Raw genomic sequence first — 23,951 nt, forward strand, 5'->3', positions numbered from 1 at the left:
ATAGCACCCCCACCAATCACAATTGCCTGAATGAAAAGATTAAGTACCATTGGCGAATGTGATGTGATAGACAGCACCCCCACCAATCACAATTGATTAAAACAACAGCGCTGCTTTTCGCAGGTGACCAGGGCTGCACCAGGTGTCGGTGGGAGCCCTACCTCTGTTGGCCTCACTGAGACTGGGGCTGAGTGGGGTTCTGCCTCATGCTTCCGCAAATGCCAGCACAAAAGGGAATGCGACAGTTCACACTGGATCTTCATGCTTCTGTGTGGGAGCGATGCATCCTTACTTCTGCTCACTTTTCATTTCAGGGAAGGTGATGGGGGTACTGTTTACCTTCAAGCTGGTCCACAAAACTGCAGTCCTAGTGAGTGCCTGAATATACTCATAAATAGCAGTTATGCTTACCACAGCTCCCAAGAGGGCTTTCTGAGCTGGGCAGTGAGATTGCTGCCCCGCTACCCTACTTTAGAAGGAAGTAAAAGTATAAAGAAAGGAGTACAGAAATTGATTCTGGCCTTGAAATTGTACAGTTTAACTCCACCTGTTGGACTTATCAGCCCAGAGCTATTTTATGTGGGCTGAGCCAACTCTGAAAACATTTGGCAGTCCATCATTAGATGCCCTGATTTAGCCCCAGTCACAGGGGAGCTGGCATCTTGCCTTCTGTATATGGGCTCATGTATTCACACCAAGTACTCTCTGTATGTGAAAAATACTTGGTGTCAGCTATACTGTTGAGAAAATGGGTAGTTTGGCCTGAAGAGTCAGAACTTTGGAGTCAAAGATGGCTTCAAATACAGGTTCCACCACTTCCTGAGTAGGTGATGGTTGAAAACGTCTTGAACTTATTTGAGGATCGTTTTGTGGTTGATTAAATGAGAATAGTCATAGTTTTTGAAGATCAAATGAGATGAGAACAAAATGCCTAGCAACATGTCTGGCATGTAGTAGGTATCTAATTAATGTCAGTTTTATTTTCCCTCCATCTTCCCTTTTCTTGTAAACCACAGAGATCCCAGCATCCTTGGGGCTCTGTCGCTCCTTTAGAATTTGGAGAAGAACCACGTCTACACGTTGGCTGAGCAAACGCCCTAGCGTCGGGCCAGTGGCTGGATTTTTTGGGGGCTACATTTCTGAGAATGGTCAATGCTCTGTAAGTCAGAGAGTTGCTGGAAAAGAGCCGAGTTGTAGAGCCAAGGGTATGGCATTTGAGAAAATGATTCCAAGGCCATCTTTCCCCTGATCTGAAAGAGGGAGTGAGTATTGATGTGTCAATGGATTCCCTGGGAGGGAATCTGTGACACCTCTTTCCCCCTCTCTTTGTGCATTACAAACCTTGAGAAATGCTTTCTCTGGAGTCACCAGAAGCTTCTGCAGAATGGTGGTGCACCCACAGGTCCTCAGGGTGACTTACTGTCCCAGGTTTTCCTCCTGGGATTGGGGTTCAGCCCACCTGGACGGACGCTCACGCTACTGCAGTGAGTTCCCTCTCCGCTGATGGCATCAGAGACTTTCGCTTTCTCTGGGAACCTGAATCCCACCTTGGAATATACCACTTATGGAAATTGGAGTCATTCCTTACTCTACACCCTCATCTTTTCCCTGTGGAAGGAGCAAGGAGGAGAGGAGAAAGCCTTTGGGCAGACAGTATGGACCATCCTGCCGGGAATGACACCTGTCAGGGCCATTGGGCTTCTCCAGTCCTCCAACGGTTCTGTTATGGTGTGGTTGGAAGAATAAAACCCACCATGGGATCTGAATAAACCCCACCATGGATCACACCAATTTTAGAAGAGAATAATGTGATGTTGAGAGTCTGTGCAGACCTCTGTTCCCTTGAGGGTCTCTCTCCAAACTTGCACTTACTCTAAAGGCTATGAGAATGTTTCTCTTCTTTTTAATTATGAGTGTTTTGTAACAAAGCAATTGTGTAATTTGGAATGGATTAGTGACAGCAGAGAGGCCAATAACAGGTAGTAGGCGGTGTGTGTGTGTGTTGAGCGCTCAGTAGACATCAAAGCTTCACTCCTCTTGACCTGCCTTCCACCTCAACAGCTTCAAGAAAATAAAAGAAAGCTGCCCAGACAGCTGAGATATTTTTCTCCATATTAGTTGTCCCTCCTTCAGTATCGTAACAAATTCTTCGCTGTGGTCATTAAGGGGAGAACAGTCTGCACCGTGATTTTTACGGTGAGAAGAAATGCTTCCTCCCCTAGAGGGACCACACATCTGTGGATTTTCCCCTGAGGCCAGTGATGTGAGAACTGGCCAGAGTTTCATGGAATAAAATGTCTCTATCAGTGATTCTCAACCTGGCACAGCTCCGTCACGACAAGGGATGTTTGGAAGTAAGTGTGTGTGTGTGTGTGTGTGTGTGTGTGTGTGTGTGTGTGTGTGTGTGTGTTTTGGGGAGACTGCCCCGTATTTTACGTTTTAAAATTTTTGTTTTATTATACTTTATTTTTAGAGTGATTTTAGGTTCACAGCAAAATCAAGTAAAAGGCACAGAGATTCTCATCTACCTCATGCCCCTCCCCATGCACAGCCTTCCTCCTGAGCAGCATCCTCTGCAGAGTGGTACATTTGTTATGGTTGATGAAGCTGAGACTGGCTTTTCATGCCCAGGTCTAGAGCTGCTACATACCCAGAGCAGCCCTGTCACAGGAAGACTCATCTTGGCCCAGTACCAAGTGTAGCCCTAGAAGGAGCTCTGCTGGACTCAGACACAGGAAGCCAGGGGCAAATTACAGGGATCTCCCCTTACATCCTTGGAAGTGATGGGTCTATGTGCTATTTCTTGGGTTTTCTTTTAAGGAATGTAGTTTATAGAAGTGAAGGTGAGTCAGAGGGCCTTGAGCATGGGACAAGAGTTTGATGGCGTGATGCTCTTTTCTGCTGTGGATATGGTTTAATAGGAACACTCAGCAGTGCTGGGAAGAAGACAGGATGAATTATCTGTAATCTATCTGGGCGAGCCTAATGAGGTGACTCACTCCTGTTCCAATTCTCAAGGGTCAAGAGGAACATCTTTAAAAAGGGTCTTGGGGAGCTGCAATCGAAGGCAGCTGCTTATGAGGAGGCTGACGTACCGGAATTGATCAAGTATCCCTTTGTACAAACTCTTTCCCCCACAGTCTGCACTTTCAGGGAGGCAGTGCTGGCTGAGGGTTATGAGCACTGGCTCCGGAGCCAGAATGTGAGTTTGAGTTCCAACATCACCACTTCTCTGCTAGGCATCTGTCCTTGGGCAGGTCGCTGCTCTATGCCTTAATGCCCCCATCTTTAAAATGGGGAAAATGATGGTACCAATGTCACAGAGGCATTATAAGATGAGCTGCTTTTATGGAGCCTGATGTATAGGAAGCACTCAATAATAAAAATTATTACAATGATTATGATTTCTCCAAGTAAACCTTCAACTCACTATAATTGGACTTTTCCTTAATATTCCATGGAAACTTCTCTCATTAAGGTAACCTCCACCTTTTCCAACACAGTGGCCTATTTCCAAGCTTAATTCTATGTGTCCTCAATGTATGTGTCTCTTGAACTTCTAGAAACTCTCCTTCTTTGAATTTTCTTTTTTTTGATGGGGATTCTCACTCTCTTGCCCAGGCTGGAGTGTAGTGGCAGGATCTCAGCTCACTGCAACCTCCACCTCCCAGGTTCAAGTGATTCTCCTGCCTCAGCCTCCCGAATAGCTTGGATCAAAGGCATGCACCACCTTGCCCAGCTAATGTTTGTATTTTTAGCAGAGACATGATTTTACCATGTTGGCCAGGCTGGTCTTGAACTCCTGACCTCAGGTGATCTGCCTGCCTTGGCCTCCCAAGTGCTGTTTCTTGCCACATCTCTGACAGTTCTCTTTCCCCTTGCTCCACTTCCAATGCTCACATTTTAGGTATCGGGGTCCTCAGGGCTCTGATGTCTGGCTTTATTCTTTCATCTCCATCGTCTTCCTGGGTGACCTCATTCTTTCCCAAGGCTTGCGAGCCTGTGGCAGGACACTTCCATCTATGGTTCTTACCCCAGCTTTTTCAAATCCTCAAATAGTGTAGAGAAGGTGGAGACTGTTTTAGATCCCAAGCTCTTGGAACATTTCGTTGACTCCTTGCTATGGATGGACTTTACATGAGCAGATTCAAAGAAACAGCCGTTGACAAAAGGTTTAAATCTTGATGTATCTTCTCAAACTTCTCCCTCTTCTGTGTCCTTCCTGCATGTCACTGTAACAGTCCACACCTTCGTATGCTGAGAACAGAAAGGGGTGGGATTGAGGGCATCACTTCCATTACCTGGGCTTTGCGTCTTCCTGCCGTCTGTGGCCTACAGTTCTAATAAAGCGAGTAGTCTGTAGTTGGAGCGAAGGCTTGTGAGCTTTGGAGGAAACAAGATAGCCGGCGCATGGATCCTGACTTCGTCACTGTATCCTGTAACCTCTCCCTCCAGACACCTCCTTCCTGTAGCCCTGTGGCCTGAGACTGCCTCTCTACGATACTAAATCTCCAGTTTCCTCTTTTCCTTGCTTGCCCCTGTTTTGCTGATGTCCTTCTTCCAGATGCATCCTAAGGAGGGGATGAGCCAGGCGGCTTTTTACGCATTTGTAATTACCTTTATTTTGCCCTTACATTGGATTTATTTATTTTTTTAGGTGTAGATTTCCAGGTTGAAAAGTTGCCCATCCAAATGTTGAAGAAATCGCTCTGTACGGTGACAATAGTGATAGGGTTATAGAGAATGATTCCATTGTCTTTCTGATCGCCGTTCCTTTGTAAATGTATCCCTCCTGCCTGGAAGCTCTTAGCATCTTCTCTTTATCCCCAGGGCTCTGGCATTTTGTAAATGTGTGCCTTGGTGGGTGTGTGTGTGTGTGTGTGTGTGTGTGTGTGTGTCTGTGCACATACATGCATACTTGTGTTAATTGTGCTGGAAACTGGGTAATTTGGGTGAAATTTCCATACATCTTTTAGTTTTCTATTCATCTATTCATATTCATTCTCCTTGTCTCTCTTTTTCTGATTTTTGTCTCTCTGGGATTTCCTATAATTAGATTTTGAATCTCTTTATCAAACCTTTGATTTTCTTATCTTTCCTTTTCTATTTACCACCTCTTTCCAATTTGTTTAATTTTCTGGAAGATTTCTCGACTTTATTTTCCACTCTTCTTTAACTTTAAAATTTTGGTGATTGTTATTCCCAAGGAATCTTCACTACCCTCTAATTGATCACGTTTTAAACACTGCCTTGTTTTTATAGATGCAGTGTTTTCACTGACGGCTCTGAGGATATTAGTAATTTTTTTTAGAAAATCTTCTTCTGCTTCCTGCATTGCCTCTGTTTTCTGCAGGTCGCTGACCCTCTACTTGTCTTGTGCTCTGTCATGCTGGAGCTTTGCTGAAGTATCTGATGATCCTGAACTGTTTTTTCATATCTAGGAATTGAGCCCTGGAAAACTAGCACGATTCTGCCTTGTGTGCATGGTGGAACTTGCCAACTGGCAGGCTTCCCTGTGGCATGATCACAGAATGAACTTGACTTTTTATCGGGAGGTCCCCAAATGTCCATACCGAGAAGTATTTTTCTGAGAGAATTCATCCAGAGATGTATTCTCTAATCTCCTTCAGGGTGCTGGTATGAGATGAGATTGGGTAGTGGGGAGGCAGGATTGCAGGAAGAAGGGGCTCGACTTGATGCTTCATCACAGCCCTCCCCTTCTGGGTTCAGTGTCTCTGGGTGAACCACCAGAGCCCTGGGTGATGGTAGGGCGCCTTGTTTCCGCCTAGAGCCCCACTGCACCTCAGCCTTCCTGGCTCCCTTGTCTCTTCAGGTAGTGATTCTTTCCAGCAGAACTGACTGCCTGCAGACATTCCCCCTGCTCTCCTGCTGCTCATCTCTTCTCTCACTCTTTCGTCTTTCCTCCACTTGCCTCCTTAGACTTTTCAAAATATCATTGAAATATCTTATTTCCTTATATCTCTTCCTCCTTCTCTTTGTGAACACATGTTTTTTCATTTTTTTAAATTTTAGTGGAGGGAATGTTTAGTATTTGTTTGAGGAGGTAAGAAGGATAAAAACCAGTGCTTAGTTTTCCCTGTTTAACTGGAATTTGCTACAAAGTTTTTCAAAAAGTTTACAAGGTGTTTTCAGGAACTGGCTTCTTTTTTGCAAGGCAAGTGATTATTGCGAGTATTTGGGCAACCACTTACAGCTACGTTTCCACGTGGTCTCCAAACACAGTCAGACATTTGTCATGGATTGGAATAAGCCCGTCGGTGCTGATGGAGTGGAATTCAGGGTCCTCCATTTGCATTTACCAGTCTCCCATTTAGTTCTGCCTCATTGGTGCTTCACCTCGCTATTTGATGGGAAATATTCTCTCCATAAACTTCAGTAAGATGTAATGGATTTCTGCAGTGGAAATATTGTTCAAGCTGCAAAACCAAATCACAGCAGGCACTTTGTCTGGGGACTGTGTGTCTAGCAAAGCAGCCATTTAAAACGCCAGTTGTATGAAGCCACAAACAGTCACAGCGAATTCACTTTACAGGACTTTTATTTGTATGTGTGGGAGAGTCATGGCAGCAAACAGAATCATTCTTCTACCAAGACTGCAGCATTAATTGTTTTTGCCATCTTGGGCTTTTTGAGTAACTGCATGTACTTATTGGATTTCTTCTTTGGGTTAGAAAGCAGCAAGAGTGAAGCCGGGGTTGGTGAAGACACAAATGATGTTCCTTTGAAGCCATTGGGTCAAGGAGGATATTTCAGGAGTGAGGCAGCTGGCGCAGCTGCCGGCATGCAAATTGTGATGCAGCTTAGTTACCGTCGTTTGTGAAACTCGGTTCAGGTTACGTCCAGGCCCACACTGGGCTTACCTCCCTGTGAATAAGGGAGGGTTGATGGCCAAGCGCAGTAAAAGCTAGAGCATACTCCCTTGGGAGTCTCGTGGCCAGCTGCAGAGGCTCTGGGTCTTTGAATGAGAGGTTCTCGATCCTGGTTGTACATGGGACTCTGATGCCCAGCCCGCACCCCCAGACCAATTGAATCGGAACCTCTGGAGGTGAAATCCAGTATCAGCCATTTTTAAAGAAGAGGAAGGGCAGGGTACAAAATACTGCTAGGTCTTTTTAAAAATCCCATTGTTACTACATAATAAATGTATTTAAAACTCTTATTTTGAACTATTTGGATTTGGGAGAAAGTGAAAATAATTTATGCTAGGATCATTTAAATTCACTTTGATTTTGCAGCTGTTTCCATGGTTTGTTGGGTGAGTAATTCTCAAGAAAGAGAATTTAGGGTGTTTCTCTGAATTCAGAATGCAGTGCATTTGAGGAATACTCTTCCAGTGGATTTTGCTAATAAAGAAAATGTGGGCTGAGTGTGGTGGCTCACACCTGTAATCCCAGCACCTTGGGAGGATGAAGCAGGTGGATCACTTGAGGTCAGGAGTTTGAGACCAGCCTGGCCAACATGGTAAAATCCTGCCTCTACTAAAAATACAAAAATTAGCCAGGTATGGTGGCAGGGGCCTGTAATCCCAGCTACTTGGGAAGCTGAGGCACAAGAATCGCTTGGGTCCAAGAAGCAGAGGTTGCAGTGAGCCAAGATTGTGCCACTGCCTTCCAGCCTAAGTGATGGAGCGAGACTCTATCTCATTTAAAAAAAAAAAAAAAAAAAACAAAAAAAAAAAAAAAAAAAAAAGGCACCCGATAGAATGGAAAAAAAAAAATTGTAAGCCATATATATCTGATAAGCCATATATATCTGATATATCAAAAATATACTAGAAACCTAAACAACTAAATATCAAAAAAACAAAAAAACAAAACAAAAACCAAAACACCCTCCAAAAGGAGAAAAAATAAAATAAAATGTTTATGGTGGGAAAAGCAGTTGGGGGTGGTCTGTGGGCAGGACTGGGAACTGGCCGGATGTGACGTCACCAGGTCCCGCGTCTCTCTTGGTGTGTACAGGTCCCGTGGCTGTCATCAGTGGCGAGGAGGACTCAGCAAGCCCACTGCACCACATCAACCACGGCATCACCACGCCCTCGTCGCTGGACGCCGGGCCCGACACTGTGGTCATTGGCATGACCCGCATCCCGGTCATTGAGAACCCCCAGTACTTCCGTCAGGGACACAACTGCCACAAACCGGACACGTGTAAGTACTGGGGATGGAATGCTCTCCCTCTTGGGGAGGGGTGGGAGGCTGGTGATAGACCATGTACCTGGGGTTCTGGAACCTTCTAGGGTGACTTGCCACCTGCCAACCTCCCACTTTCTAAGAGACCCTCCCTGTTTGTCTTAAAACTTTTAAGAATAGCCTGAGCCAAGAGTCCTCAGGACCAGAGTCCTCTGGGAAGGGGGGCTGTGGGTCTGAGCCTGCTCCCCTCTTTTCTTCACCTGGGTTCAGCAGGACCATGGGTACTGAGAGGCGCTCCCAATAAGCCAGGAGACACAGCGAGACTGTTTTCTTCTCTAGAACTGGCTTATGTAAGCAGGAAAAATAACCTGACTCTGTTCAGACAGCAGCCCCTGAACTCACCAGAACCTCTGTCCAAGCCTCCATGAGGGGGAAGGGAATGAAGGGCGGTGAGTACCTTTGAATGGAAACATCTCTCTAGCTGCCCCTCCAGTGCCCCGAAGGGTGCACTTTCTGAGATTCAGATCACAGCCCCAGTGCTAGGAGCTCTCACCTCCCCAGTGCAGATGTCTCACTCAGACCAGAGGGCTCAGGGCACCTGTTTCCCTCTCATCTGCCACCTCCTGTTGGTTCCAAACCCCTTCCTTGTCCTTCTGCTGAGCCCTGCTAGGCCCTCTTCTCTAGACCTGGCTTGGCCTCAGTGGCCTGGCTGTCCATCCAGCAGGGTTCCTCATGCTGTGTGCCCAGGTTCAACCTGGGCCCAGCTGCACCCAAGTACACCCCTGCTCCTCCCACCATTCCTGCCCCCCAGGAAATGATCCACTGCTTCAGAAGAGGGCACAGAGGGCCCTGGAGAGCAGGGACACCCATGTCTACCTGAGAGCTGGAAAGACAGAAGTGATTGGCTAGGTTGAGGCCTCACCGTACAGACAGGAATACTGAGGCTCTGGAGGGCTGCCCAGTGGATTCTCTTCATGTCTCAGTGGATCACAGGGTGGGCCTAGGAAGAGGCGTTTTCTGGTCTTGCTCAGCCCCTGGGCTGAGCTCTCTGTACATGGGCCGCAGTCTTGGTAGCTCACAGAACTCTTGCTGCTCTTGCTAGTTCATCTTACAGCAGAGTGTGCATTAGGCTAACCCATCAGCCTTTGCTTGGTTTTACCGGCTCTGATTTTTAGGAGAGCATTGTCACGGTAGGAGGGACTGGGCCTGAGTCAGCGTAAGGCCATCATTTGCCTCCCAAGCTTGGGTGTTCTTCAGAATCTGTCTCGGTGTGTATCAGATGCTCCCTATCAGTATCAGAGAAAGGACGCCTGGGTTCTGGACCAGGACTGGGCTAGGAACAGAGAAACCTGTGTTTCAGAAAAACCTTGGGAAACACACAGCAAAGATTAGTTCACCTCTGGCTAAATCTGTTGTCTCAGATCAAGCTCACCCCTGGACTGGCATGGGTGGGACTGGGAAGAAGGACCTTGTATGGTGATAGCTGGGTTCAGCTCAGTCTAGGGTTGATACTGAGTTTTCTAGGGTGCTGTAGGTATTTGAGCAGAGACATAGACATTGCTCTGTCCAATATACAGTCAATTCTCATTAACTGTAGCAGTTGTGTTCTGTGAAATCACTGTGAACACTAAATTAGTGAACACTGAACCATTGCTCCTAGGGAAGACACGAGGTTAGGTTCCTGTGAGCCTCTGGTCACATTCTATCAACCAGTCAATACATAACCTTGTCATATGCATGTTTCACCCATTTAATGCATATTGTTGGTTCATTAACATTGAACTCATGGCCATGGTCACTGTCACTCTTCCCTGAGCAAAGCTTATCTAACAAGTGTTTTCTTCTGTGATGCACATCACAGCTGTCCTGAGCTAAGGAACACTAGTCCACACTTCAGAGCTATGCTTGGGGACCCTACTCAACTGCAAAGTCAGCAGCACCAAGTCCAAAAGTGTAAAAACCGTGGTCTGTAGTAGACGACAGAAAGAATGGTTGTTTATAGTATGAGAGCTGAAACAAGAACTTTCAAACAGTGTTGTTTGTGATAAATACAACAGATGACAGTTTTTTTCCCAATTAAAATAAATTTAAAAAAAAAAAACAAAGGAAGAAGGCAGATGTCTCTTTGTTCAGCCTCAGCTGAACACATGCACCTAGGGTCACATATTGTCACTCCACACGAGTTCCTCAATGACTGCAAAAATGCCTTCAGTCTTGGTTTTGGGGTTGCACATACATTTTAGAAAGTAGGTGAATTCCCAAATATAGCATCTGTGCATAATGAGGATCCCTCTGTCCTCTTTAGTGGAAGCTCTGGGTTCCTGGTGCAGAATGCGATCTCATGGTCACATCCACTTGCAGAAGCTCCTGGTACTAGGTTATTGGCACAATTGCCAGATGGGGCGAATCTGGTGTGTTGGAGGCAAGTTTCCTCTGGGCCATCAGAATAAGTGTCCCCATGGAAGCCTGGGAGCCATGGAGGGAGCTATGGGGCTTGGTGATCATTCTCTGGTGTCAAAACAAGGCATAGCCAAGGACTCATCACACTAGGCAAACCATATGGAGGAAGTCTTCCTTCTAGAGCCCTCTAGACTTGTGATTCAAAGTGGCTATTCTAAGGATCCAGACAGTTCTGTGTAAATGAGAAAAGGACAGTGAAAATGGAAAGGCAGCAGATTTATTGATGAGACTTGGAGGAGCAGGGAAAATAAACAATGTCTTATCAGAGGAATATCATGAGATGGCTCGAGATCATCAGAACCCCCCATGCAGGGGAAAGTAGTGTTTTTAGAGAAGTGGTAGATTTTGTTCTATCAATAGACAGAATGGCTCCTAATTGTTTTCAGAAAACATGAGTGGCATGACAGAGGATGAGCAGGAGCATTGTAGCTGGATTCAGCTAATCCTCCGTCTGCTAATCCTTTGGTGACTCACACAGACAGGGTGAAGGGGGGCCCAGGCCAGTCTTCAGTGGAGATTTACTGGCTGAGCCAGCAGCAGGTCTCTGATTAACCAAGACTTAATCAGTCGAGGGAACAGACTCCAAGAGACATCCCTGTATGCAATGAGACACTATCATAAATAATTAAAGCCACATGCGTCTTGGCATATAAATAAGTGGGGAGCATTTATGATGTGGAAGACAAGGCCAGGGTCACTCCTCTGGGGGGATGGCAGGAACCAGGAAGATTAAGAGAAGAAAAATGCTCACACTGTGACTCCCTCAGGGGGTCTCCTCATTCTGATTCCCTTCTCTGTCTCATTGAAAAATGTGTCATGTGGGGTGGAATTGCACAAACATAATGCTACCTGACTTCAGGCCTCATTTCCCCGTCCCCCCAGTGATGGATTAAGCACAAATGTGCTTTCCTTTCTGTGCTCATGTGTTTATCATAAATGGTGGGATCTATTTGATGGAAATGATTAGGATGCTGGTCCTCTCCTTGCTTCTCACTTTCTATCTGCCTTCAATCTGGTTTATAGCATTTTTCCTAGCATGTCAGGCTGCAAGGATATTTGGAGATCACCTGGTAAATTTCCTTATCAGATGCTTGCATCCCCGCACCTGTGTTCCCAACAAGTGCTCTGCATTTGACATTGTCTTTATTCTGCATTTATTTAGCCTTTCCAGGGATTCCGATACAGCTGAATAAAGATACTCCTAGCTGACCAAGGTAGCCAGAACCCAAAGCCTAATAAAGCCCCCCTCATTATTTATGTAAAGCCCCCTTGTTCTTGAAAGCATCAGGAAATGGATACAGCCCTCCTGGTCACAATGCTGAGGACCCTAGACTTCGGGCTAGGTCTGATAGAATGGGAGGGACCAGTCCAGGTGGGTCACTGGAGAGAAGCTGAAAGTTATCTGTAGCAACATTGGGCCTTCAGTTACCTCTGTCACCTATGTGACAGCTCTGGGTTGCAGTAAGTCATTCATGGGTGAGGGCTGGACTGTTTGCCGCTGTCTCAGGAGTCACTCTCTGGCCCTTTCCCATAGGCCAGTTGAAAGGCTTCTCAGCTTTCTTTAAGGCCCTGGGGTTCTCTGTTCATCCATTTCTCCCCAAACCCATACTCTTGGTTGAGAAAACAGACCATCTGGGGAGAGACAACTAGTTTCCTCAGGTGTCGTCATCAGCCTTTGCTCCCACATTGTCCCTGTCTCAGAGGAAGCAGCGTGTCCACCTTCCCACAGCCTGTCCCTCCCAGCCTTCCCAGTCTGGGCCTGCAAAGAGGACACGTCTCCATCCTGGTCGGCCCATCCTTTCCCCTCTTCTCCCCGCTGAGGTAGTGTCTGTCTGCTCCTCCACCCACTGCCACACCCCTTCCAGGTCTCAGTCCAGAAGATCCCTCTGTTTCTTTTTCACCAGGAGCCCCTCCGCTGTCCATCTGTGATCACTTTGTAAAACCTGACTCTGTTCCTTGGAGCCTCTTTTCCTCCTTTGCCTGCCAGTCACTTTCCACTGTGCTGATTTTCCCCTTTCATCTATTGAATCCATGTTTATTGAGGGTTTGTGTCGGCCCTTCTTTTAGGCTCTGGAAACGACGGGGAACAAGAGACACATGGTCTCCATCCTCATGGACTCACTGCCAACCATAGCTGATCCCTAACATGTGGGATGGCACCCTCTGCTGTGGGACCACTCAGGGAACCTTGTACCTTCCCTCCCTCCGTCCCTCCTTCCCTCCCTCCCTGTCTCGCTCGCTCTCTTTCAGATTTCTGCTGATGACTCACCAGCTTTTATTCCTTCTTTCCAGATTATCAGTCCCACCCCGCCAGTCTCTACCTTTTGCTGCCCATTTTCCCGCCCCACCCTCGCGGGCTTTTCTTTCCTTCCACGCCCCGTTCATCTTTTAATACCTCATTTGTTTCTAGCTTCTTGTGAATTCTTCCTAGTCCCATGCTATCCCAAGGGGACTTTTCCTTCACCTCTTCCTTCTAACCCATAGCTGTCAGTGCCATGCCTTGGTCTTGAATGACTCTGAGTCGAATCATAGGTCATCCTGTCATTTCTCATTTATACATGTCCTATTTCCCAAACCCGACTTTGAGCTTATTCCTAGTGTCATAATTCTTTATTTTCTACAGAAACCACAGCGTGCAACTAGGGTCAAAGAAGGTGCTAACTAACATGTGTCTGAAGACGCCACGCTCAGGCTCTCTAGAAACTCACAGAGAGGAAAGTGAAAACGTTATTGATTTGTATCAACAGCCTCTCTAGGGCAAGCACTGGGTGGGTGTTTTATGTTTTTCATCTTATGCGGTCTTTCACCAGCAATCTGAGGGAGAGCAGCCACTCCCATTTTATAGATAAAAACTGAGACTCAGAGAACTTAAAGTGACTTGTTCCAGATCCTACAAGAGAGAGCCTGAGATTGAAATTCAGACCTGCAAACTCCAGCATCCATCCCTCCCCTATCAAATCTCATGGCCTGGACTTCTAGTGATTGACATTTATTCAGCACCGCTTGAGGTCAGGGAAGCAACCTGTTCAGGATAGTCCTTTTGTTCTGTAGAGGCTGACTCTTCTGTTTCTAGGATGAGGACGTCCCGTATAGGGTGTTCAGGGCTGGCCGAAGGCCTCTGTAGTCCCAAGGCTGGGCCAACCTCAGTCTGGCTGTTGGCACTTCTTATCCCTGTCTGAATTCTCCATAGAATGAAGTTCTTGAGGGGCCATGACTGCCCTCAGATAGGGTGATACCTGGCCCAAGGGTTAATTTTTTTTGTTTTAATGAACTTTTTTCGTATAGGTTTAGGTGTACAGGACAATTTCAGAAAGTACAGAGAACACTCACTTACTCCCTGTCACTCCCCTCCTTCCACCATAGTTTTCTCTGTTATTAGCGTTTTGCATAATGATGGTACATTAGTTGCAGCTGATAAACCACTGCTGATACATTTTTGCTAGCTAAAGACCACAGTTTAAGTAGGGTTCACTGCTTGTGTTGGACAGCTCTGTGGGTTTTGACAAAAGCATGGCGTCATGCATCCACCATGACAGCATCACATGGAATAATTTCACTGCCCAACATGTCCCCTGTCCTCCATCTATTTATCCCCTCACGCTGCTCAGTCCCTGGCCACCACTGATCTTTCTGCTGTCTCCATAGCATTGTGTTTTCCGCGTCGTATTGTTAGAATTAGGGAGCGAGTAGCCCTTTCCGCTTGGCTTCTTTCACTTAGCAATGTGTGTTTAAGGTCCTCCATGTCTTTTCTTGGCTTCATAGCTTGTTTCTTCCTATCACGGAGCAATACTTCAGTGTGTGGCTGTGTTACGGTTTTTGTTCCCTCACTTACTGAAGAACATCGTGTTAGTTTTTTTTTTTTTTTTTTTTTTTTTTTTTTGAGACGGAGTTTCGCTCTTGTTACCCAGGCTGGAGTGCAATGGCGCGATCTCGGCTCACCACAACCTCCACCTCCTGGGTTCAGGCAATTCTCCTGCCTCAGCCTCCTGAGTAGCTGGGATTACAGGCACGCGCCACCATGCCCAGCTAATTTTTTGTAGTTTTAGTAGAGACGGGGTTTCACCATGTTGACCAGGATGGTCTTGATCTCTTGACCTCGTGATCCACCCGCCTCGGCCTCCCAAAGTGCTGGGATTACAGGCTTGAGCCACCGTGCCCGGATCGTGTTAGTTTCTTAAGGATGCTGGAATACAGTACCACAAGCTGGGTGGCCCCAAACAGCAGAAATGTATTATCTCACAGCTCTGGAGGCCCAAAGTCTGGAATGAAGATGTTGGCGGGACCACCCTCCCTCTGAAACCTATAGGGGACTCGGTCCTTCCTTACCTCTTCCTGGTTTCTGGAGGTGTTGCTGGGAATCTTTAGCATCTCTTGCTTTGTAGCTGCTTTGCTCCAACTCTCTGTCTTCATATGACTGTCTTTTTATAAGAACACCAGACACATGGTTTTAGGGGTCCATCCTTATCCTGACTTAATGAATCCCATCTACGATGACTCCATTTCTGAATAAAGTTCACATTCTAAGGCACTGGGAGTTAAGGCTTTGACCTATCTTTGTGGAGGGGGACATAACCTGTAACAGACAGCTTTGTTGCTTCCTGTTTGGGGCAGTTATAAATAAAGCTGCATAAACGTTCATGTGCAGGTTTTGTGTGGACATACGTTTTTAACTCATTTGCATAAATACCTAGACACATGATTGCCTGATCATATGGTGAGAATATGTTTAGCTTTGTAAGAAATTGCCAATGTCTTCTAAAATGGTTATACCAAGTGAGGTTCATTGCATTTCGTGTTAGGCTGGCTTCCGGCGGTCAGCTCCTGTCCAAGTGTCTCCTGGCATTTGTGGATGCACACTGTCCTCCTTGGTGTGCCTGCTGAAGTGTGTGTGTTGTGTGTGTGTGTGTGTGTGTGTGTGTGTGGCTACACACTTGTGTAATTGTATCAACCTTTCTCTCTCCTGCTCTGAAGTATACCAGTAACTGATGACTGCGTAATTCTTACTGGATGGTCACACTGATTAATAGTGAGAATACTTCACTTCTAACCTGTCATTGGTTAAAGACCAATTGCCATGTTTACTAAGAGACTGGCCCCTCTTAGTACCAACCCATGTGTGCATGCCTTCACAGCATTTCAAAGGCAGCATGTCAGGGTGATTCTCCATGATGCCAGCCCCCAGCCCCACCTTTCCAGGCATCCTAATTCTTTTCACCTTCCTTGAAGGCTTGTTAACACTTTCTCTTTCCCTACATGTCACTTTCAAGCTGGTTTCCATGCTGAATGCATTTTTCCACATGAGTTTCTATACTTTAAAGTACAGGTGTGCATTCAGATGCTCCTGGCTGGTCACCCCTTCACATTCCTCTCCTAGATCTATTCTACATTCTCCCTGGCTGACCTGATAACTCTGTCTTGGGGTCCTCTTGGCCCCTCATTGTCATGATATTGCCAAAACCCCATCTCTGTTGGTTTCCTTCAGCTTCCTTTTCTTTTTCATTCCTTCTGTCAGTCAACAAACATCCGCTGAGCCCTTATTAAATACCATACACTCTCTATTTGGCCCTGGGGATGGAGCAGAAACCTGTCCTTTCTTACCCCTCTTTAGCTAAGAGCAGTGGTATGGAGTGCCTGGCCTCACTCTTTTTCCCTAGGAAAACTGCCTGATGCATTCCCCTCTAACATATCAGCCCACAAGGCAAGAACTTCTGCACAGATAACCGAAGCTAGAACTGCTAGATCTGTGCACTGTCTCTTTAGCTCGGACCAGTGGTTCCTTCATCACCGTGTGCAAGAGGCTTATCTCCTCCTTTTCTTCTGGGCCAATTAACCATGAAGCTTGCCTTTTCTGGAAGAGGAATTGCCCAGGCCAGTTTCCAGCTGTGGTGGGGAGCACAGAGCCCGCGTGCGTAATGCGGTATTAATAGTGCAACGGCGTGATATAGATTTCTGTCACCTTCTATACTAACAAACATCGCTTAGCGCAGGGTAATGATGGGTGTTTATTCCCAGCCACTTAACTCGGCATAATAGATTTGCAGATGAAAGATGGAAAATGGGCTCCTTTGTCTTGGAGGCTGGGGCCCCTCCTAAAACCAGTAGAGAGGCAACAGGCTGCTGCTGCTGCAGAATAAGTCTTTCTAGATCTTTCTCTAGAAGAAGTCCTGGATGGAAAGAAGGAGATCTGGTTACAGGGCCGGGCTGGGAGCTTGGGGTGTGCAGCCAAGGAGGGGAGGCTGGCGTGCCAGGCAGGGGCTGCTGTTTGCTCCCTGCGTTTGTTTCAGGAGGCAGCTCTGCTAGATGTGACATGGGAGAGGATAGGGCCAAGGTGGGTGGGGGATTCTGATGGGTCCCCTCTTTTATTCTGCCTGTTGGATCTTGACACTACACTCCAGGGGAACCATAAGATGAATCTGGGTGAATCTTGCTTAATAATGGAAGCATTTAGCTTTAACCTTTTTCACCAGTTCAGTGTTTCACAAAACATTTTTTTTTTTTTTTTTTGAGATGGAGTCTTGGTCTGTCGCCCAGTCTGTAGCGCAGTAGTGTGATCTCGGCTCACTGCAGCCTCTGCCTCCTGGATTCAAGTAATTCTCCTGCCTCAGCCTCCCAAGTAGCTGGGACTACAGGCAGCTGCCACCATGCTCAGCTAATTTTTGTATTTTTAGTAGAAACGGGATTTCACCATATTGGCCGGGCTGGTTTCAAACTCCTGACCTTGTGATTCGTCGGTCTTGGCCTCCCAAAGTGCTGAAATTACAGGCATGAGCCATTGCACCCAGCCTTGTAAAACATTTTAAATGGATACAAATTAGTATTGTCCCGTTCTGATATTTCTTAAGTCTTGTCTTCAGATGCATTTAGAATAAGTAGCAGACACCCCCCTCCAAGAATTCTGTGATACTAGGTTTGGTAAGCCCAAGGTCTTTGGAGGAAGGGATGGGTCTGAATATATTACCAGTGTTCCTTCTTTCTAGAAAGAGCTGGATGATGCCAGAATGAGATATCTTGGGAACTAAGTGAGTAAGTCCTGGGCCCACGAGCTTGAACTTCAGTAGACATACAAGCTTGTCTGCAGGGTCTCGGCGTCAAGATACTAGTCTCTCCTGGGTGCTGACATGTGAGTTCCCTAAATGTTGGTACAATCCAAGCATGGCCCTTTGACACTTTCCCACATCCCAGGAAGAAAAAAAAATCATATGAAGCCATTTCTCCTAAATTAATTGAAAACACTAGACTTTCCTAGCATGCACTTTGGAGCTATAACAAACTAGTCCAAAGTGACAGACTAGCATTCATCTCCCTGGGCCAAGACCACCTGCCTTCCTCGTGGTTACCATGACCTCATCTGCTGTGTGCCTCGCTGCCATAATCACATACTCAGAGTTAGTAACTGCATGCAGTCATGCTAATTAAGTAATTAGGTCTAATTATGCTCACTGTAAATACAAGGTAATTGGCTTTAAAAAAAGTACTTGGGGGATAAGCCTTCACTTCATGGTTGAGGAGGGGAGGCATGATAACACCCCCCTGCCCCCACCAGCCAACCTGGAGTAATGTCATTTCATGGTGGGCTGGGAGCCCAGGGGAAGCTGTATCCAAAATCTGAAGGTGAGCAGGACATGGAGTGGATCCTTCATGTTCTGCTCAGAGCCCTAGAAGGAGAAGGACTACTTGTCTTCCTGGAATGTTTTGGCCTCAGTCTTGTCTTCAAGGAGTGAGAGGAGTAGCTTTCCTCCAGAGATCCTCTCTAGCTCAAGATTTCCCAGAGATAAGTAGTTTGTGTTTTTTCTTCTTCCACTGGATTCAGGCATCCAGTCTGCATTGGAGTTTTAAAGGGTCATAATTCTGAACCAGCTGAAACATACACATAGAGGTCACATAGGAATCAAAAGAAGGACATTATTGCTGCACCCAACAAGACGGCTTGCACTTAAAGCCAAAATGGGTTTTTTGGTGCTTCTCCTCAGGCTTGAACTTGGGATGCCCAGATAGAACTTGGGTTTGCTGAGGAGATGTTACTCATTCAGTTGCATGGAGAGTCATGGTTCACCTCACCTTGTGGAAGCCAGAGAGCTTAGGAATACCCCAAGAAGCTCACATGCACGAGGAGGGACTCCCTTTTCTTCATGAACTTTGCCTGGAAGAGAAATGTGATGGCAGATGATGGACTCTGCCCTTGTCACCCATCAAATAAGTCACTTGCTTTTCACATGGAGAAGCCAGGAATGCAGGGTGAGGGAAGGGCTTAGGGCTACTTTCCTGTCTCCAAGGAGACAGACATTGTTACTTTAAGTGCAGAAGTTAAAAATCAGGTAAAGGGAAAGAGATCTCCTCCTCCCTCCTACAAGCAGGAATCTCTGTAGTTGATGGTGGTCTCTATCAGTGTCCTCTTTTCAGAAGCCTTTTCCTGGAAAAAGTGGTCATCAGTTCCGTCTTCTATGAAGGAAAACATGACTCATTTCTTATGACAGATGTGCCAAAGAATCTGTCAGTTCTCATTCCCCTTGCATTATATTCTGGATGGTCAATCACTGAAAACCGAAGCTCTATCCACACCTTGGCCAGGAAGCCAGGGATCTAACTGCCCTTCCATCTTCTCTCCAGCTGCCTTTAATTCACTATTTCCTAAATTATTCTCTGAAAGATACGAATAGGCATTGTTTAAAAAAAAGTTCCATGGTCAAATAATTGTGGGAAATCCTGGATTAAGTAAGTTTCGTAGTATACGAGTCTGAGAGCCTTTAAAGCTAGAGATCTCTGAGAGTTACCAAGAGCGACCTTTGGTCTATTGCACTTCTCAAATTTATTGAACGACTAAACCTGATTTTGAGGTATACCTGTTAGCATCCCTATAGACTCAGATGTTTCAGCGGATCCCATTCAGGGCTGTTCTGGGGGTTTGGGGCTCCATTGTTGCTTCCCCAGCAGGTGTGGTCACTCACTGTGACAGTGTCCAGATGGGCCTGAACCCATTTGGCACGGGCACTGTCACATTTCCTCTCAGGCCCCTGGGAGGGACAGGACGTAGCTGCATTCCGTGGGAAGAGCCCGAATTGGGGTGGTAACATTCTTCAGGATTTCTGGCAGAGCACTAAGTGCCCTCTACTTAAATGGATCAGGGGGTCTTTGCCTGTTGTTGTCTTCCTAGAAGCTCTTGCAGGTGCTTCTAACGCTCCCTAAACCCCAGATCCGGAGATGATGGGCATGGCCAAATTTTCACTGCATTCCTCATTTCCAGGCAGACCTGCTGCCACTTAGGAATGGAATCTTAGGGAGCTGCTCCAAGGAGAAATGCATACACTCAGATGCGGGCAGCCTTTTCACAGTGACCATTTCCAAGCCACCGTTTGGAAGGTCAAGGCATCTTATTTCAAGAAGAGAATATAACGGTCTTGGCATGGAGTAGGCAGGGTCTAGTAACTGTGAGTGAACTGAACTAAGAGGTTACAGAGGATCCTTTTTCATTAGAAATGAAAGTGACATGAGCATGGGTGGCACTAGACCCAGGTGCCAGCCTACCATCTCAGCCACTGCATGACTGTGGGCAAGGTACCTGCCTTCTCTAAATTTGAGACTAGAAAAGGTGACCAAGGTGGTTGCCTTTTGAGCACCTTGGTATCTTTTGAGATGAAGGGACATGAGAATTTGAAAATACTCTTTACACCTACATAAGTGACAGTACCTGATCATCCTTGCCTTGACGTCAATATTTTTTACAACTACATTACAATTTCTGATATAAATATGCTATTGGGGGAAACCAGCTTGATGGTACCAAAAAAATGTATTTTGCAAGCTTGGGAGTTATTTCTGAAATAAGAATCCCCTTCAGCAACTTCTTTCCTCCAGCTCTAAGAAACAGTATTTTATCACCCGGCTCCACAGCCACGAAGACGCTCTTAGGAGTCGGAACTGTAATATGTTGGTTGTCAGGAAATGATGGATGTAGATGAGCAGAGGGCTCAGGCCAATTTCCTTTTGGGTTAATGAGACCAAAACACTGTGGGCTCAACTACAAGATGGCAGAGAGATTCATGGCGAGATTCTTTTGCTTGTGTTTTTGTTTGATTGATTCTTTGTTTTGCCCTTCCCTTTGTCAGCAGACTTAATTTTGTTGAAACAAAGCTCTCCTGCTCCCCTGTATGCCTGCCCCCATGCATTACGCTGAGTTCTCACATGTTTGTGCCTGCACGGTCCCCTCCGAGGTTAGGGCTTGAATGTCGTCTGCTTATTTGACTTCCTTTTTGCTTCTCTTTAGACATAAGTGCACAGCCCTTTTGTTTTTCTTAGCAAACTTATACACAGGATCTTCGTTCACAAATGTATGTGTGTCTGAGTCTTGTTCATATTTATGCACATGTCCCATGTTTTAGACACTGATTATATCAGTTGAGATCCTTCTGGCTGAAAGTACAAGACAATCCGGGCTCACTCAGCTTAAATAAGAAAGATATCAATCATCGCATAACTCAGCTAAACAGCTAGGGAAGGCTCCTGAAGAAGTCTTATTAGGACTCTGTTAGGACTCTAGCTCTGCTTTTTGTGATTCTCTTGCCTCTGCCTTTCTGTGTTTTGCTTTATCACCAGGTTGACTTCTCTCGTGGCTACAAAATGGCTGCAGCAGCTCCAGGCATCACAACCGAACACTTGGACTAGGGGCCACACAGGCTTGTCTCTTCTTGTGGGTGGGTTGAAACAGAAAACCTTTTCCCAAAGCCTCTAAGTAGTTTGTCTTTCCTGTTTCATTGGCCAGAATTATGTCATATGTTTATTCCCAAGCCAGTCACTCTTAAGGGAAATGGAATTACCCCCAAGCACTTTAGGCTCCTCCAGATTCTCCCCTGGGGCTGGGAATGGAAATCATTTTCCCTGAGGCATATGGTTGCCTGGAGGGCATATGTCTCCACAGAATCACAGGGCTCTGTTAGCAAGAAATGGGAAGTGGCTGTTAGAAGTGACATTGCCTGCCACCTAGGTCTCCTCAAGGAGTAAAGCCAACGCTCACCTAGGCTTTCAGCCTTGCAAATGCTGCCATCCTGCTCTTCTGTAGTAAGCAGGTGCCTCTTGGGGTGCAGGGTGTAGAACGGAGACAAGAACATTGATACCTTATACATTTTACTCCTTGAATCTCTCCTCATAGGGAGAGCAACCTAGCAATTTGTTGTTGTCATCGCCCCTGTTCTGATCTGGTAAACCGTCCTGCTCATTTTCAAGGCTAGACTTGTATGGCTGGGTGATGAGACATTTCTGCATGTGGCTTTAGCTGGATCCAGGTATCTCGGTTGAGCAAGCTGTGTGAATCCCTCGCAGCTGCTGTGTGATCCTTTGGGAGCATAGCTTTTGGAAAGTAGGTGAGAGCAGGTAGCTGGTGAAGAGAGGGGAAAAGGGAGAGTAGGAAAAAATAAAGAAAGAAATGAACATTGACTGAATACTTTCCAAGGGCCAGGCTCTGAACTTGAAGTACATTCAAATAATGATAAAATCATATGCTGCTTAGTGCTTATGGTATCTTAGGCACCAAATCCAGTTTAAACATAATAATTGTTTAATCCTCACAAAAAACTGTCTGAGGGAACTTCTGTTACTTTCCGCATTTTGTAGAGGAGGAAGCTGAGGCACAGGGAGTGGTTAAAATATTTGCCGGAGTCTTGCAGCTAGAAAATGACAAAACCATGATATGACAGAGCCTACCACCCTCTCTTCTTCTCATGAAGCCTCTCTCTCTCCATTAAATCAGGCTTTCACGTAAGGTAGTGTTCTCCACTTTACAGATTAGGCATTTCCTAGGGACACAAGGAAGTTAAGGGACGTGCCCAAGGTCATTTACTGGTCAAAGGTAGAGCCGGGATTCAAACTCCGGGGTTTCGGAACATGCCACTTCTACTAACCTGGGATGCCCCCTCTCACTGTCAACTGACTTCAAATTCACTTACACCCCCAGCTTTCAGGAGATTGAGGGGAATCTTGTAAACTTTCAGACAGATGCTAGTTTGGGTGACCCATGGTGCTCACCAGCGAGGCAGCAGAAGACAGTTCCTCTCTAGTACTTCTTTGGGTCCTGTGTAGTCCTCCTCCCCATGTCTACCCCAGGAGGTCCTTTGGAGCTTCAGAGCCCCACAAGGCAGGCCTCCCAGAAGCAGGGTCCAGCTAGAGATGGGCATTGGAGGTGATGCAAAAGCTACCCCTGAAGGAGAAGAGCAGAAGTCCTTGGAGCCAAGTTGACCTCTTTTTTGGCCAAATCTCCTTTTATCCTGTCACCGGTGGTTCTGTAGCATAATTTGTCACCCAGATTGTGGCTGGGCCTCTCAGCAGGCAATGTATAAGCTTCTGTCCCCAGACCTAGAATTGCTGGTGATACAGCAACTCTTCACATTGAATTCTGCTGAGTCGAGCAGCCCTAATGCCACTGGTAATGAAGAAGTGTTGGGACTAAACTCCTAATGGCTCATTGATTGGTTGAATTATGCTCAGTGTAATTCTGAAAATAGATTTTAAATATGTGCTTGGGGATTTGTGGGGATGTGTTATTTAGGAGCTTTAACTCAATCATGGCTGGTTTGACAGAGACATCAACACAGGGAGCCTGTGCCTGGGGCGTGATGTTCATCTGCGGGAGATCCCCTGCCCCCATTCCCCAAAGTCAGGAAAGTATGCTGAGCAGGGTAGCTCGGGGTAGAATGGTGCCGCCTCCATTCATACATATTCCTTGGCCCAGGTCTTGAGAAGGTCAACTTGGTTGAACCAACCACTGCAAATCCTTCAATATTGCTAAGATGGGATGGAGACATCACAGGTTCTGGATTCTCCCTTTTTTTTCCTCGAAGTGAAGAGAACAGAAGTTGTCCTCTTTCTAATTCCAAGCTTTCGCTTTTCCTGGAGCTGTGACTCTGGGAAAGAACCCAAGGGGAAGCCTTCATGGAGCCTTAGCTAATCAGCTTCTTCGCGTATTCTGGTGCCATCTTTTCCTTCAGCGTCCTTGGATCCTGGGCCAAAAGCTGTATGAAGGGCCCCTGGTCTTGGGCTGAGCTTCCTTCGGCGAATGCCACGTTAACTTTGAGAGAGTACAAAAGTTAGTGAAGGCCCCTCTGTGAGGGAGCAATCATTAGAAGGCAATATTTAGAGACCTCCAGCACACCCCAAATCACCCACCTTATATTTCTTTCTCTCTGGTCTATCAGAAACCTAAAATGCCTGTCATTTTTGGTTCAAGGTAGATCAGAAACGAGGGATGTTGTAAGTTAGCTTTGATGAGACAAATTTGAAAGAGGCAGTGAGACCATATTTCCTTCTTTTTTTTTTTTTTTTTAAATTTTTTCCATAGGTTGTTGAGGTTAC

General features: G+C 46.2%; 1 protein-coding gene across 10 annotated transcripts in view; it reads left to right on the forward strand.

The window, feature by feature from the left end:
* NTRK3 (neurotrophic receptor tyrosine kinase 3) overlaps positions 1 to 23,951 on the forward strand; it is a 391,402-nt gene that overhangs the window by 220,610 nt on the left and 146,841 nt on the right. For all 10 annotated transcript variants that reach the window (XM_037730502.1, XM_017506139.2, XM_017506138.2 and 7 more), the window contains one exon: positions 7,983 to 8,171. In XM_037730502.1, the coding sequence (XP_037586430.1) occupies positions 7,983 to 8,171 (189 nt within the window). The remainder of the gene's footprint in view (positions 1 to 7,982; positions 8,172 to 23,951) is intronic.

Source organism: Cebus imitator, unplaced genomic scaffold (assembly GCF_001604975.1).
Source record: "Cebus imitator isolate Cc_AM_T3 unplaced genomic scaffold, Cebus_imitator-1.0 Scaffold348, whole genome shotgun sequence".
Lineage (NCBI taxonomy): Eukaryota > Metazoa > Chordata > Mammalia > Primates > Cebidae > Cebus > Cebus imitator.